This window comes from Phocoena sinus, chromosome 9, assembly GCF_008692025.1.
Source record: "Phocoena sinus isolate mPhoSin1 chromosome 9, mPhoSin1.pri, whole genome shotgun sequence".
Lineage (NCBI taxonomy): Eukaryota > Metazoa > Chordata > Mammalia > Artiodactyla > Phocoenidae > Phocoena > Phocoena sinus.
The window spans coordinates 95,726,351-95,743,634 of NC_045771.1; the positions used below are offsets into that span (position 1 = coordinate 95,726,351).

The 17,284-nt window shown below is 46.5% G+C and overlaps 1 protein-coding gene across 1 annotated transcript in view; it reads right to left on the bottom strand.

Moving 5' to 3' along the window:
- GLI3 (GLI family zinc finger 3) overlaps positions 1-16,913 on the bottom strand; it is a 280,972-nt gene extending 264,059 nt beyond the window's left edge. The window contains exons 1-2 of the mRNA XM_032644011.1: positions 16,835-16,913; positions 2,410-2,574 (exon numbers count right to left, since the gene is read on the bottom strand). Coding sequence (XP_032499902.1) covers positions 2,410-2,533 — 124 coding nt within the window. The 5' untranslated portion in view covers positions 2,534-2,574; positions 16,835-16,913. The remainder of the gene's footprint in view (positions 1-2,409; positions 2,575-16,834) is intronic.
- Positions 16,914-17,284: the final 371 nt, after the last annotated feature.

A 17,284-nucleotide genomic window follows, 5' to 3' on the forward strand; every position in this document is an offset into this window, starting at 1 on the left:
GCAAACCTGACTAATGAGGTTTCTGCCCCAAGATAGGACGTGTCTTATACCCATTTAGGAGGTGCTTCAAGGACCCAAGGTGATCAGGGTGGGAAGGCCATGGAATTCGGTTTCGGAGTCAGTTCTGTGGTTACTTCGGACTCAAGGACTAAGTTTTATAAACCATGACTGTTTTCTTCCCTGGATACTTGTTCCCAGTGGCTTCCTGGCTGCTGGGCTGATTAGGTTAGTTCTGTTCCTGGTCACCCTAAGCAGGTTAATGGGCAGAACTCATGGTCAGAGTAGCTCCAGACAAATACAACGGCACCAAAAATCTGCCCAGCAGGTGTCCAGTGGCCGGAATCGCCAAAGTGGCAGCACCTTCTTAAGGACAGATCGCTATTGTTACTCTGCTGAAATTCACAGAAAGGACAGTGGGTTTATGGAGGCTCCACGTGGTGCAGCCTGTTCTCACGCACACACTTACACACAACGCTCACTCATTCACACGCAACTCACACTCACCGCTATAAAAATCACTCAACGTTGATGCTTCGTGAAGCATGATATCCAGAAAGCGATTATTCCTACAAATTTGCTATTAAAATTACCAAATCACCTACATGGCACAGACCGATTCTATTTCTGAAATAGACGTGTCTAATTTTTACAAATTCCAGAGAAAAGAAACAAGGGCCACAGCATGCTTTTTTAAGGAGAAAATATGCCTTCTACAACCTCATCACAGGAATAATGCAAAAATCTGGCTCTATTAAAATAAGCTCTAGTCCTGAGTTGAAAGACCACGAATCAAGAAAGAAATATAGTTTCGTATGTATGTAAAGTAAATTCATTATTTTAACTCAGACATAAATAGATCTCCCTTAAGGATCAAATCAAAATGGGACTCATTAGCCGAAAGGTTTAATGCCAGCCCCTCCCCTGGCCCGGTCAAGCCAGCAGTGCGCACTGGTGACATCGGGGAAGGAGAAAAGTGAGCAGCACACACTGTGGACCAGGATGGGCACAGAGGGCAGGGCCAGGCAATGCCACAGTTCAGACAGGAAGGTGCAGCTTTTTTATTGGATGTCTGCCCTCACAGCCTACACTTCTGGGCTGTTACCTTCCAAAGCAGATTCTCACTCTCCCATTGTATGTAAAAAATTGGAGGGGCTTCCCTGGTGGCGCAGTGGTTTAGAATCTGCCTGCCAATGCAGGGCACACGGGTTCGAGCCCTGGTCTGGGAAGATCCCACACGCCGCGGAGCAACTAAGCCCGTGCGCCGCAGCTACTGAGCCTGCGCGTCTGGAGCCTCTGCTCCGCAACAAGAGAGGTCGCGATAGTGAGAGGCCCGCGCACCACGATGAAGAGTGGCCCCCGCTCGCCGCAACTAGAGAAAGCCCTCGCACAGAAACGAAGACCCAACACAGCGAAAAATAAATTTAAAAATTATAAAAAATAAAATTTAAAAAAATTGGAAATCAGGCTGGTCAAATCTTTTTGGAATAAATAAAATATAAATGCCCAGGGAGGGAGAGGGTGCAGGTTGGCTCAGCAGATGCAAAACCTCGTACCCAGGTAGGCAGTGTCCAGGACTGAGACCAGCCCATTCTTCCTAAGGGCACATGGCAAAGCGGAGAGCGATTCGCAGAGGCCAGGGGTGGCTATGAAATCTACAAAAAGCCAAGGCGCTGCTGGCCTTCCAGAGCCGAAAGGCAGGGAAAGGAAGTGAAGGTTACTCTTAACTTATTCAGTCTGTTTTTACCAGAGGGGGCTCTGGAATTTATTTTCAGTGCTCCATGCTTGAATTGAAATGCCTCTCAACACTTTGCTTAAAATATTAAAACATACAGCATGTAAAACAGTTGGCTTTCTGTATCTCTAAACGCAAATTAAGGACGTTAAATTTTTATATGCCAACAGCAAAACCTGCAACTCAGAAACTAGATGAGGCTCAACCGTTAACAACTTTTAAAATCCTTTCTAGCGGACTCCTTAGGGTTTGGGGTCTGCAGGGGACCCTATCACTAATTTGGACAAGGCAACTCTTGTGTCTTCTGTAATAACTGATAACTGATTATCCCGACGAGTAGAGACTTTCCATGTGAAATGCAAAGTATTTTGAACCCCAGCCAGACTCATCAAGATGACTTCCAAAATGCCAAAACAGGAACTTCCTATAATAAATAACCTATCACATTTACATCTCGAATTAGCAAATTTGGAAGAAAACGTGTAGTTTCAGCGCCAAAACAGCGATGGCTAAAGCCTGGCCACCCCGAGCCCGCACCCCAACCTCCACCTCCATCTGCGCTCTTCAGCTCTCAGAGCACAAACACGGGTCCAGGTGCAAATGCTCAGCTCGCAAGGAATGCAGAGCACAGAAAAGGACTGTAGGCTTGACTGTTGGTAATCCCCGTGGCCGCTCACCATTGGACGTGGTGCTGGAGGCCACGGCTTTCTCGCTGACGTCTGGTCGAGTGGAGTATTTCACTATGGAATTCTCCACTTTCTTCTTCTCAGTGGTCGTGGAGCTCTGGGACTGGGCCTCCATGACGCCTTCTCATTACTTCAGCTCCGGGCGACCAGGAACCCCTACAAAAACAGCAGTGCCATCAATTTCAAATAAGAAGGGGAAAAAGGAAATCCCACTCCGAAGGCCACTTCACCTGTCACCTGAGGAGGTGCCTGGAGCACCAGCTAATTCAAAATCTGGAAGCCCCTTACCTGCTGGCTTTCTTGCAAAAAGGCCTCAAAGTGCTAGTAACAAGCCAGGCGAATTCTGTCTACACGTGCAAAAGGAGGAGAAAGGGATTTGTCCATAATGTGGGACTTCTCCCAAAATCCTACTGGGTATTTGTTATTAAATGGTCTAAATATCTCCATCTTCAGCTGTGTTTATGGCGAGAAATCCAAGCGTCACATTACTCCTTCAAGCCACATCTACAAGTGTCTCCGACATTTATAAGAAAGTGGCCACTTTTCTGTGAAGGGGCAGTAGGACAACTTTCCAAGCCAGGGAAGTTTTTTAGTTATTCATTAGATGTTTTAAAGAGTGACCGACAATTTCTCCCATCCAAGCCCAACTCCAAATTCTGAATCAGAGAATTCTGGTCAATGATTTTGCTTCCCTCACCAAGATATGTGAATCGCAACATGCCTCTTAAACCTAATTCTTTCAGGAAAACCATACACTTTAAGCTTTCTTAAAACAGCAGAACATTTCCATTCATTTAAGTTACATTTTTAAAACAAACAAAGGTGATAGAACAACACACTCTGGATCCCACAGGAAAAGGCAAAAGATCACCCACAGCAAAGGCTGGAACCACTTAAATATTAAAACTCAGCTAAAGGCAAGGGCAGTTAGTCTGTCTTTCACCAGCTTCATTCATGTGATAATCGCCCTAACTCATCATTCATCGATTTTCACTCTGTTTGGTTCATGTTCTTTTTTGGCAGTCATGATCTACACCTACAAAGAATACAAGAGAAGATGACAGGTCTCCTCTCTACCATGTTTCCCTCAAGCTCTCTAGATTGTGGGCATTTCTTCCGTGGAGTCACCTGCCTGTTTTCTACATTTAGCGGAGGCCACCGTGTTCCGTCAAAACAAGGATTAGAGAAATAAAACAAGCAAGTGCTTCACAGACTAAAAGAGTTAAAGTACCAGACGGAAGATTTTTAGTGATCCTTAACTCAAACTTGCAAGGGAACTGCAATCTGGGATAAGTAACTGGAAAAGCTGAAGGCCCAGAGGCATCATGGCCCTGGAGCACCAGTTCTTCCAGTAACTTCCATTTCTTTTCCTTGATTATCCAGTGGCATTCACTGTAAAACACACAAGTTATTTAGAACAGCTTTTCTAGAATAAAAAAGACAAAAAGACGCCCTAGGTTAAATGTACATATCAATTATAAGATCCACTCTGAATTCAGAAACATCCCTCAGAGAGTCCCCCTAGGGGCTTCCCTGGTGGCGCAGCGGTTGAGAGTCCGCCTGCCGATGCAGAGGACGCGGGTTCGTGCCCCGGTCCGGGAAGATCCCACATGCCGCGGAGCGGCTGGGCCCGTGAGCCATGGCCGCTGAGCCTGCGCGTCCGGAGCCTGTGCTCCGCAACGGGAGAGGCCACAACAGTGAGAGGCCTGCGTACCGCGAAAAAAAAAAAAAAAAAAAGAGCCCCCATAGATCACAACAGTGAAGGAATATAGACCTTCTTTTCTCAAGGCTGCCACCGTACACAAGTCCACAGGGGAGGGCCTGATTGGCACCCCCTGGAGTTGTCCAGTGCCTCAGTTTCCTCATCTGTCACATGACAGTGTCACACAGTGGGACTTCACCTTGGGGGTGGGAATGGGGCGTGTCCAGTCCTCTTTAAGAATATGTTAAAACTTACAGACCCTCTGCCCCCAGAATCCCCTTAAGTGCACCAAAAACTGTCCATTTGATTTCCTAGGGATCACAGGCCCTCCAAACCAGTTAAAGAACCCCTGAAGGAGAAATTCTCAACCACCCCTCTAGCTCTACCAATCTCAGAATGATTCTCTAAATTTTTTACATGCTCCCCCCAAATTGACTTAAATATCATTTTGAAAGCATGCCACGAGAACAATTCAACCCACTCCATGGCACTGTTTCTCAGCGTGGTACAAAAGCCACCTGAATCAGCCTTGTTTCGGTGCTTGCAAAACATTCAGAGCTGCAGGTCCAACCCCTGATGTCTCTGAGGTGACCCCTGGAACCTTTATCTGAACCAGCACTGGTGACTATCAGCTTCAGTGAAGCTCGCAGACAACTGCTCTACATATTTTTTGTTTGCTGCTCTGTACCCAATACTGTAGGTGGTCCTCACTGAAGTCTTGGCAGATTGGATGAACTAAGGAATGAAGTACTGAATTCCAACAGCCCAAAAGAGCCTATCCCAACTGCCATCCCAATAATGAACTCTGCATCGGTCGGGAATCTTTGTTGAATGTCCGTCTTCCCCTCCGGACCCTAAACTCCAAAGGCCGGGCTATCTACCCAGCACCTCATACCTGTAAGAATATTTACTGAGTAATAAGCGATCCAGCAATGATCCCATGACCCAGACAATTCAGCAGTGTCTTAAATCTTAATTGTCATAGATTTAGCTACATATCTTTTCTTTTATAGCCTGTGTTTCTTTGTAAACTGGCAAATTATATCAAAACTAAAAACTTTAATAGGAATATTTAATTAATCAAAACACTCCATTCTCAACCATTTTGGAGAAAAGGGGGCACTTACTATTATTGTTTCCCTCAAAACACAAATACAGTTTTACCGGTTGAATCTGGATGGGATTTATGAATACTGGACACAGAAACAAGCTAATGGACCAGAGGGGGGAAAGAAAAAAAAAGCCATGAAGAGATGGGATTCTTGTCTCTTCCTTAGGAGAGGGAACTAATTAATAGTAGCGACAAGACAAGTCACCAAAGCTCCTTGACAAACTTGGTTTTTGTGGAGTTGTTGGTTTTTCCCCCAAGCGAAAGACTTCATTTTAACAAAGCAATAAAAACCCTCCAAATACTCATCACCAGAGAGAGGCTCAGTGAGAAGAGGTAAAGCCCCAGGCGCTGATTGAAATCGCACTAATTAATGGTCTTGGAGAACACTAATTCCTCCCCCCACCCCCTGTTCAAAATGGATTTTTAAAAAAATAGACCCTTGGTCACTCAAAAGTCTACCCCCTTCTTCTATTTTGACAACTTATTTTTGGATCTCATTAGTTAGTAACTAATTATTTAAAAGTGTGGTTTATGCTTGGAACAAGGCTATAAAAATGGCAACTTGCCAAGGCAGACATCTGCTTCCCGTATATCCCCATAAATTATATCAGCTTATTTTACTGATAAAAACCCAACTTTGTCCCTGTCAGTTACAAAGGAGAAAGTTGGGGGGTTTTTAATAAATTTATTTATTTATTTACTTTTGGCTGTGTTGGGTCTTCAATGCAGTGCGCGGGTTTCTCACTGCGGTGGCTTCTCTTGTCGCGGAGCACAGGCTCTAGGCATGTGGGCTTCAGTAGCTGTGGCACACGGGCTCAGTAGTTGTGGCGCACGGACTTAGCTTCTCCGTGGCATGTGGGATCTTCCCAGACCAGAGCTCGAACCCATGTCCCCTGCATTGGCAGGCGGATTCTTAACCACTGCGCCACCAGGGAAGCCCTAAAGGAGAAAGTTTTAACATTCTAGACTCTCACACCTCATCAAAACTCTGCACCAAGAGTTAGGGAGCAGAAAAGAGTGCTTGCTTCTAGCTGGGGTGGCAATTTTTTCATACTCAGCCGAGTTGGGAAACTCAGTCCTGAGTTGATACAGGAAAGCATGAGGTACAGAAGTGACCCGTAAAAATTCCTGATGGAATCCTAAAACATACATAACTAGGGCCGTAGCCTATAGGACTCCTTATAAAACCTGGCGTTTCCTAAATAATAAAGTATAATTTATTTAGAACGTAACTCTCAAGGTAAACTTTTCGGTTCTCCTTCACTTCAAAGATCTTTCTCTGAGGAAAACATGCCACTGGTTTTTAGATGTGAATGAAATGAGACTTTTAGACCCTGCTCCCTTTCTTACAGGGCCAAACTGTTCTCCCTCAATCCTTTTCATCACTGCAACATTACATGCAAGATTTGCTGGCATGCCCCTTGACTCTGTATGCTTATGAAAAAAAAGAGAAAAAAGAAAAACTATTTGTAGCTGATGTTTGAGTCCCAGCAGCTTGGGTATATGGGAAAAACAAAAACAAAACAAAACAAAAAACCCTGCAGCCAAGAAAAACCGCTCTGCTAAATTGACCTGCTAAAGCCTGGCGTTTCATAGGTAAATGCAGGAATGAAAATGCCTTCTTGGAAGCAGTCATGGCTTTTCCCCATTCAGCTGTCCCTGATCCTTCTGTAATTTTCCCGAGGCCTAAACCCAGGGCACAATTCTTTCCGGACCCTCTTTTAAAAGTAATCCCTCTCCTACTAGCAACCTGCCCACAGGAGGGTCTTTCCTTTCTAGATTATAAATCTGAACTTGCGTCAACCTCCTACCAAACGAGACGTCCTATCCTGGAGCCACTGACCAGGTGATGCTGTAGTGCATGTCTCCACTTGAAAGGCAGCCAAAGAAAAGCTGCAACATTTATTACCAATTTGGAGAAATGGCAGGGAGGGGGGAAGACCTGCACTGGAAACAGCACTCCCCCACCCCACCCCTGCAAAGCCTCGGGTGGCCCTCTCTTGAGAGTGGCCACTTGGAGCTGCAATTAAAAAATACAAAAACAAAACAAAACCAAAAAAACCCAAGAACTTTCATCTTTGCAAAGATAAGTTGTCATTTGTGTGCTTCTTTTTCCATTTAGTAAGCAGTGGGCTGTGGTCAGTGCTGCCTGGGAGCGCTCGCAACCTGCGCTTCCACGCCAGCTTCCTTTCTGTTCCCCGCACGGTTCCAGGGTCCGCGTCTTCACATCTCGGCCTCGTCTCCGCGTCCCAGCCGCCCCCCCCACCGCCGCCGGGATCCCGGCGTCGCCGTGCGGGCCCCGCTCCCCGCACGCGGTCGCAGTCGGTGCAGCGGAGGCCCCGGCGCGCCCGCCTCGCCGTCTGCTCCCTCCCCGGCGCGGGCAGACCCGGCCGCAGCTCCCGGTCAGCGCCCCGAGCCCGGAGCGCCCGGCCGCGCAGCGCTGGTTCCTCGGAATCGGCCGGCCCCGCTCGGATCCGCCCTCCGGCAGCGTCCCCCCGGAAAGCGCAGAGCAGGGGCCGGACGATCGGAACCCCGCAGGGCCTCCGCCGCCCAAAGAACAGCCCTCTGCACTCTGCATCACCCCGGTCACCGGCTCCCCGGGCACTGGAAAACCCTCGGCACAACTGGGCAGCATCTCCAGCAGACAGCGGTCGGTGGCCGCCCCGCATGCAGTCACACAACTGCTTCACTGGCTGAATTCGGAGAGAGGCAACTTTCCGGGCACTTTGCAAGGCAACACCCTCTGTTTGGCACTACAGTACAACACTGCGGAACCCCTGACGTCTTCAGGAAAGCCCTGGCTGTGTGCGTCACTTCACCAAACTTCTAACTCGCTTCACCGGCTCTTAACCCTGTTCCCAATGTTGTTCGTTCATCAGCTGCCCCACATAGATTGGGTGTTGTGAATGGTGTAGGCACAGACCCATCTCATGGGCTCTAGGGGAGGAGGGCCCTCAGTGGGGTTCCAAAGTTCAACCTTAACCACGAGGCTTTAGACAGTAAATGGAGAGCGTGAGAAATCACAATTCTAGGAACATGTGCAAAAATCAGCCTTTCCCCTTGCAGATCTCTGCAGTGAACCCTGGGAATGCGCATACAAGCAGGATTCCATGATGGGTTAAACCCTTACAGTGTTCAAAAGGAAGCGCCAGTGCTAAAACCAACGTTTGAAGTGATGTTTGAACTGTATAAAACGACTTTCTAATCGAAGGTGAAATGAAACAGTAGTTATAAACTGATATAATGCATCCTTTGTGAACAGCAGACTACTTCATTTATTTCCCTAATCCAGCTGGTTTATTTTTCAGTGGCCTGAATTTGGGTTTTCCTTTTTTTTTTTCTTAATGCATTTAAAGATTTAAAACAACTAAGTTAAAAGCCTGACTCGTGGCAACCTGATCAGTTTCTGATGGGTTAAAACAGCTATTGCCAAGGAGGGATCAGAAAAAAGAAGCATTCCAGGAGGAAGGGCAGCACTTCGAACAGCATGGCGATTAGGCCTTAAGTGAGTAATGATTCTCTGCAACCCAGGGAACTCCTTGCTCAAGAGGAATAAGACTTTCCTCCAGAGAAAGTACCTTTCCTTACACCTGCCCGTATATTAACAAGCTGAATGATCTTCCTAATATGCTAATATTTCAAAAATCCAGAAGAACTAGCCTGTGTAAGGATTTCTAAGGAGCTGCCACCGTAACACTGAAAAGTGACATTTCTCTCATACTGTATTACTTACTAGCAGATTACCTGCTCCTTCAAGACACCAGTCTGAGAGCAACCATTTAGGTAAAATTCCTATTAAATAATTATACCTTCCTGCAGCATTAAAATTCAGTTCCTAAAGAACATGACTGCTCTAGGAAAAGTTTTGGGGTTTTTTTGTTCTTTTTTGAAAATCAAGAAGCACAAACTAATGCTGATTTTAACTTTTGAGCAATTCTGGAAGTGAGAAACAGTATGAGTTTCCATGAGCCAAATTTAGGGAATTTGAACCATTTCAGTGGACTTCATGTAATCATGCTTTACAGAAAACCTCTTATAGGTTGGTGACGTGGTTGATGTTTCCTGGTGCTCAAAATACCTTTCTGAACTTAAAATCAATTAGATATGCATAACTTCTGTGACACACCAACAGTTCCCAAGATTCCTAAGGCTTCCTCTCCCTCCCCTGTCTGCACTGCCTTTCTTTCCGGCAAGCTCAACTCCGTAAGTTCTTAATGAAATCTTCATGAATTTTTAACTATAGTATTTTAAAATGTGCAATTAGTTTACCTTTACATGTGATTCTCCCCCCCCCCCGCCCCCATAATTAGGAAAGCCGGAAGCCTAAAGCCGTAACTGCAAGTAAGAAAGCTCCTATCTGTTCAAGTTGCCAAAAATGGTCTTTTGTAGCCTAGAGGGTTCCCCAAATCTGCTGCCTGTTGCTTTCAGATCTTTCTTTCCCAGTTTCTGAAGCTCCTATCTCAGATAAACAGTGTTCATGACAGACGTCCCTTGAAAGGGAATGGAATCACTCTAAAGGGAACTAATAGCCTGGCTACGGACTGAGTTTGGTTTTAGTAGATTAACTACATCTCAACTTTTAAGAAACCCATATATTTAATTAACTTCAACTACTGAAAAGCATATTTGACGTGAAGTCATCACTGCTACTAGCGTTAAAATCACAAATTACATTTTGTGTGCCAGTTTTACTTTTCTGCCCTGTGTATTTAAAAGGAAAGATCATCAGCTACTCTGACTTTCTCTGCTGCCAGGAGGACTTTATGAGAAACAGTTGAAGGGTAAAGGGCCCTATTTAATACTTGTTACTGTTTCTGAGTTTTGCAAAAACTATGAAACACCAGTTCCGTGTACTTTGGTTAGGCTTTGCAGGAAGTGCCCTGCATAGCAGGTGCCATGAAGGAATGAGCTGGCACCCCGACTTTCTGCGGGCTTGCTGGAGACAGACAATCCTCAGACAGAAAAGGAGATCTTTAAGTCAGTTATTGGTCTATAGATCCGCTAAGCTCATGAAAACTGCATTTCCCTTAAACCTACGTATATCACGAAAACAGCATGACTGACCAAAGGTGCCCCTTGTCTCACTTCCCTAGGGTGTACAGGTATTAAAAGTTTTCATACATTTTCGGAAGAAAAAAATCCCTAAATTTAAAAATCCTTCTTAGAGAACTTCTATAACTTTTGGCTCCTAGAATCAGGTGTGCCTTTACAGTCAAGCTTAAGAGAGTAGAATACACGTTCTATGCATAGGAATATACTTTTAAACCATCACAAATATGAGCCAATATCTGCTGGGTGTTAAAATCAGCTGGAGATCTCCCAAAGGTACTTATTTTTTTTGTCTGGTACTGTTCATCATACTTCATCCTCCCGATTTTTAAACTGGGGATTCTTGAATCTTAACTGCAATTTGAAAAGCACATTTTTCATAACTTAAGGATTTTTAATCAGGGCTTATTCAGTAACAATTACCCCCTGGTCCACTCAGCCTTTAAACTTTGCAGAATTCTACAGCTGTCTTACTTTTTGGCCGCTGCCCACCAATCATGTACAAAACCGCCAATGTAAACTATACCAAACAATGCACCCTCCCAGTGAAATGCCCTGGTGTGGAATGTCATTTGAACCTCACAGTTCAAACAGCAGATGTTGTCCTGAAGTGGCATGGCCTGGTCCACGCTCCATTCAGATTTCCATACATCTTAGTTCGTTAAGGCTTCATTCTTGAGCTACTGCCTGAGGTTCCTCGACACACAGGTAACTCCCTTGAGACTGAATTATTCTTTTCTAAAATACCACAAGCTGAAATCGAGAATATGGTTTAACTGCTTCATTCCTTCATTACGACAATCTGAGAATTAGCTTTCATCTGAACTGTGAGTTTTCAGTCTCTTTTCGTAAAAATCCATAGTTTGTAATGTACAGCACTCTGGAATATTGTTAGGTGTTTTATGCAATCTCCCCCCAAAGTTCAAGTAGCTAAAGCTGCAGATTTCCACATGAAAATAAACAAATAAGATGTCACACTGCCTTCTGAAGGTACTCCAAGAGCCAGAGATTTAAATAAAAGGCCACTTATCTCCCATTATTTAATTTCATTTTGCAGCATAAAAATTACCCAAATATACCAACAAATGCTGATGTTTCAAACATACTCCTGTGTCACATACACACACACACACACACACACACAAACACGCATGCCAACACACACCCCCAAAAAAAAAGTAAAGAAAAGAAAAGAAAAGCCCACTAGCGGTTTGAGGCTAGCAATCAATCCAATTTATTGCAGGTACAATTTACATGTACACTGCATGCCACAACGAAACCACAGTGTGACGCCAATAGGGCCCTTAAGAAAGTTTTCCCCTCAATCTCTGGAAAGGAGCTTTAAAAGAAAGCAAGGATTACAGTCAGCTAGAAGGTAGGGAGGGGACTTACCTCAAACCCAGCCAAGCAGAAATCAGAGCAGTAATTCTACAAGTCGACAGAGTACACTTTCAAGGCTATAATGGTATGAAAAGGTGCTGGGCCACATGGCCTGGAGGCAGCGCTAATGCCCTGATGACTGATGCTGGCCGGGCATACAATGAATTTGGGGCTTGAAAACTAACAGAAACCATGCAGTACTCTGACAAATGGGCTTTCACAATTTCATTCATTGAATAACCTTTAAGCACAAAATTGGCTCGAGTTCTCTTGGGAATTATGTGACATGTCTTGGACGATGATGTGAGTATTTTCCTTTTTTAATTATGACTCCGTATGCAAAATGCAAAAGCACCCTAGTGTGAGGACACAACTCCAGACACTGCAGACGCATATGTGGAGCTCAACACAATATTGCCTTTCAGGAGGGGACTGGAATGTTCCAATGCCACCTTATTAACTAGGTAATGGCCTGTTCATTCAGTTTCTTTAGAGAGCCATAGATTTTCTGGGACGTTTTGTTGGGTTGAAATATACACACACAGAACAAAAAACACTTTCACATTAAAGAAAAAAAAAAACCCACAAGTGGTCATGAGTAGCTAAGAAGTGTGACACTAAAATATAGTGCATTTAGAATTACAAATGGAAAAAGTCTAAGTTTAAGGGGCGAGGCAAAGGAAAAGTGCCTTGAAACAATTGAGACACCACGTAAGGTTTGCAATCGAATACACTTGCCAACACAGTTAACATCCAATTTCTTCCCAACGGCTCCCCTCCCTTATAACCCTGTAAAACCAGCCCTTAGATGGAAAAATCATAATTTTGGCAATTTCGAAAGAGAGCATAAAATATCTAGAGTGTCTCTAAATTAGCAAGTACCACTTACTGTTAGAGCATTGCCTTTAACAGCTTCTAAAAACTTAAGAAAAGGATCTTAAAACAGGAAGCTTAGTGAGCTCATAAACCTGTTATTGGAGCCAGGAACACATAGCATATTTAATCGGCAAACTGTGTGAGTCTACAGTGATTTCAGCAAGATCTGAGGCATGCCCTCAAGGTTTGCTGGGATCTGGGATTAGGGGGTTGATAAGAACCTCTACTGCCCACGGACATGTTTTTCTTCTGCAGTTAAACACAAATGCACAGAGACGTTTGACTGCTGCTTGGCGTTACTGCTCAAGTTCTAAAAAAGCTTTGCAGCTCCTTTTGCTGTCAATATATCAAAGTTTAAAAAAAAATCATCAAAGTGTGAAATTTCATTTAAAGTCTTCGCCAGTCTATAGCTCTATTTCACAGGCCCATCAAATACAAGTAGAGATGAAAAATACACTGAAAGTGCTTGAGAAAAGTTTGTGGTGCTCCCCCTGCCCTGTTGTTGTTTATTCTGTCTCCCTTTATTTGCTTTGAAACTAGAACAAATCAATTTTCATCTGGAAAAATGACAACAGGAAGTGAAGGGCAGCATCTTCTAGTAGCCTTTAATGAAAAGACAACCTGAAGTCATTATTAGAGTGGAATCTTGTGCTTAACAAATGAAATAGACACACACACACACACACACACACACGCACGCACAATTTCTTCTACAGTCATGTCAGCATTTTAATTGACTCTCATGATATAAGTTGGCAGAAAATTTCTTGAATCTTCCAAAACAAATCAGACTGACTATAGAATATGGATGCCAGCAAAACTAAAACCTCCTTCAAAGAATTCTTTAGCTGGGGATTTACAACAATTGCATAAAGAAGAAAAGGCTGACTTTTAAGATAATCTACTATAGTCTAAAAGCATTAACATTCCATTACTAAGGTTTTCTTGAGGATTTCATGACTCACTGATTCACTTTTCCTTCAAGACTGGTTTTTCTTAGTACATTACTGTCTCCATATAAGTGAGTGCACGGCACAATGATCATTAAATTGTTTCCTTTCGTAAACTCCCAAACCCTATCCTTAAAAAAGGGGGGCAAGGGGAATCTCAGTAAGCAGGATACCTCACATAGATTGTAAGGACCCCTAAATGGCAAAGCACAGAGGAAGTCTGAAACCCTTACAGCATGCAGGTAATTAAGAAAACTGGCCAAGAAACAAAGGAAAGTTCAACTTTTAGGCTTGGGCATCAAACTGATAAATTAATGACTCTTTCATTAAATAAGTAATGAAATAATTCACCAGAGTCATTCTTCATCAGTACTGAATTTTCTCATTTCTGTCTGTAGTCCTTTGCAATTTCGACATACTGGAAAAATGTGTTTATGTCAGGGTTCGATCAAGGAACACAAACATGTTAAAGGTACCAGGAAGTCGTAGGTATCTGAGTTGAATCTACTAGCCTTTCATAAGAATACAATCTATACCGTTTAAAGTGCTTCTGCGTGTGTGAAATTTCACTGGACACCTCTCACACTGGACCTACTGAAACCAAAGCTTCCCTAGGCTGACTTCAAGAATCATATACCCTCAAAGGATCTCCCCTTAGGCAGGCAGTTTCTAATTAAATAGCTTTTAGTATAAAATAAACCTCTTCTCCCTATAAGTATGCTATTACAACTAATTTAAATGTTAGTTCATGTTTGTTTCAGGTCTGACTATAGTCCAACTGGCCAAAGTGTTTGTGTACCAGGTTAAGACCAATATTTCCTAACATAAACAAATTCTTTAGATACTTCACACAGTTTACATTGTAAAGCCAATCACCACTGCGTTAATAAAGCCCCTCAACTGAAATACTGTTCTGCTTCAGAAAGATGAAGCGATTTTGAGGTTATTTCACTACTTTGAAACATAGCATTTTCCTCCTTCAAAATAATCTTGACACATGTAATTAAGAAACTGTCAGACCATTATTAATTTTTAATTTAAAACCTAAATGAAATAATTACAGGAATCAATCAATAAGGCACCTATTCAAATTACAGAGCAATTACATAAATACTCAAAATTAATACTTTAGGCCAATTCTTGAAGATTTCCGTCTATAATATGCTAAGACTTCAAACAACACAAAAAGTGTAACATGGGGACCACGAATAGTTCCTGCCTTAAACAGACAGAAAGGACCATGGCAGAGGGCCACACCAGCCATGCCCAAGGCACTCAAGCTGGAACACTTTTTAAAAGTTAACTGATTTCCACCACACACTTATTTCAGGGATCTCAAAAACATGCCAATTCTGGCCAAAATCACATTGGGAGGGAAAAGCCTAATTACCGCGAATTTCCAGCAAACAGCTCTGCAGAGACAAACTGCAGGGGAGAAGAAGGAAAAAAGATAAAGGAGAGCAGAAGGCGTTTTCTAGAACCAGTCCGGCAAATGGCACTGTGCAGGTCTCTGCACAGCGGCCGACCCTCCATACCTCCGACTAAAGGGCTCTTTTACTTGGAGATGCGGACAGTCCATCATTTCAAACTGAAATGGCAGCTGGAAAATGTGGAACAGCTGGCAGAGAGCTGGGAGAAAATGTTTTACATAAATATATGTACATATAAACTGGCAGAGGGCCACGAGCGCTGTACCCAAGGCCAGAGTCTGTTTGGGACTGCACACCCGGGAGATGAGACCCTGGGGGCGGGCGGGAGGAGTTGCGGGGAGGATGCCTCCTTCCTACTCTGTCTACACGGGGTCAGCAAGGGAAGCGTGGGTCCAGCTGCTCTCGGGATGGCATCTCCCAAATGAGGTGTAATCAGGGACGTGAGCACAAAGTTCAGGGGAGGATAAAAGGCCTGGGTGTGCGGTGGAGCTTCGGCATCTGGCAATCTGCTTAGAAGTCGCTTCACAAACTCTCCAAGTTGGGTAAATATTTATTCCCTCTCCACCTCCTCCCGGCCCTGTGCCCTCTGCAACTGCAAAAAGTAACTGTCCCCTGCAGAGTGATTCATACCCAACTCTGCTCGGTGAAAATGCGGCCTCTTAAATGATTATTGCAGGGGCCACGGTTACCCCCCCGCCCAACTTCCACCGCTCACTCCCTGCAGCTTCTAGTGCTTTTCTTTCTTTTGTTTTCTTTTTTTCTTTCTTTTATTCTTTTTTTTTTTAATGCTGTCCCTGGAAAAGAAAAGAAATGAAAGAATCCCAAATCATCCACAGATGGTACAGCTTTCACTTTTCCTCTCTCAGGACGGAGGCGCGCCTCCCTCGGATGGGAAGCGCAGGCTGGAGGAAGCCCCCGCCGTGGCGCTCCCCGCGCGCACCCACCTCGCCGCCCGCCGCCTTCCGCGCCCGGCCCCCCGGGGGGGATGCAACAGTGCGAAGGCAGGCGCCGGGGCCCCGGGGGCTAGCGGAGTTCCTTTAAGCCCTCGGGGTGGGGAGTGGGGGCTTGGGGCCCCGTCGCCGCGGCTGCTGCAAACTTCTTCCCCCACCCCGCCCTGCCCCAACTTCGGGAGATGAAATTCTCCAGTCCGTCTCCGGATGGCCGCGCCGAGTCAGACGCTGGGAAGGCGAGCAGGAGGGGGCGAAGTGAACACTCGCTCCGACGCCTTACCCGCTGCTCCCGAAATCTGGGCGCCTCTAGACAGCCATATTCAGTTCCTCCCGCGCCCCCGGTCGGGGACCCCCCCACCGTCGACCCGGAGGCGCGGGCGCGGCCGCCGGAGCGGGCTCCCGGGTGCGGAGCCCGGCGAAACAAAGAACTTCAGGCGGGACGTACCTGCGGCGGCGGCGGCTGTCAAGTCCCCGAACTTCCCATAGACCCGCGTCCGGGGCGCGGGCGAGCAGCTCCGGGCTCCGCGCGGCCGCGGGCGGCTCGGGCTACGGCGAGCGGCCGGGCAGGGCGCGGGGGGTGCCGGCGGCGGGCATGGTGCGGCGCAGGCGGCCGCCGGGCGCGCGGGGAGGGCGGCGAGGGGCGGCGAGGGGGCGCGAAGGCGAGGGTGCGAGCGCGCCGGCGGCGGTGGCGGTGGCGCTGCCCCTGCCCGCTCCCGCCCGCTCGTGCGGCTCCGGCATCGGTTTCAGGGATCGTGTAATCCGATCCCTTCTGACTCACAGGCCCTGAGTGACAGTTCTGATTTGGTTCACCCGCGGGAGGGAGGAGAAAGAGAAAGAAAGAAAGCCCCCACCGCACTCCCCTCCTGGCATCCAATCGACTTTCTGGAATAAGGTCCCATCCCGGCCTGGAAACCCGCGCGGGCTTGGAGGCGCCCCCCGCCCGGACCCGCGCAGCCTGCGCTACTCACGGGTGGAAAAGTTGCTCTTCGGCTCTGCGCTTCCCTCCCTCGCGCTCCCTCCTTCCCTCCTCTTCCTCCTCCTCCTCCCCGCGCTCCTCCTCCCCCAAGTTTTAACAGATGTTGCCGGACTCTCGGCTCTCGCTCGTGCTCCCTCTTCCCCCGCCCCCGCCCCCGCCCCGTCCCTTTTCTTTCGGCCCCTCTCCGGCGGCGCGGTGGGGACGCGCCGAGCAGCAGGACGCCTGCCGCCGCAGGGGGCGAAGTTGGGAAAACTTGGAGGAGTGCGGCTCGCCTTACTTTTGCTTTCTTGCTCCCTGCAGGCCGCGCCGGGTGCCTGCGCTTCCCCGCCCGCCGCGTCCCCGCGCCCGCAGCGGGTCCCAGCGGCGACGCGGGCGGTGGCGAAGAGGCGGCGCGGGCCGGGGTCGGGGGCTGGCGGGGGGGGAGCCCGGGCGCCCCGAGCCA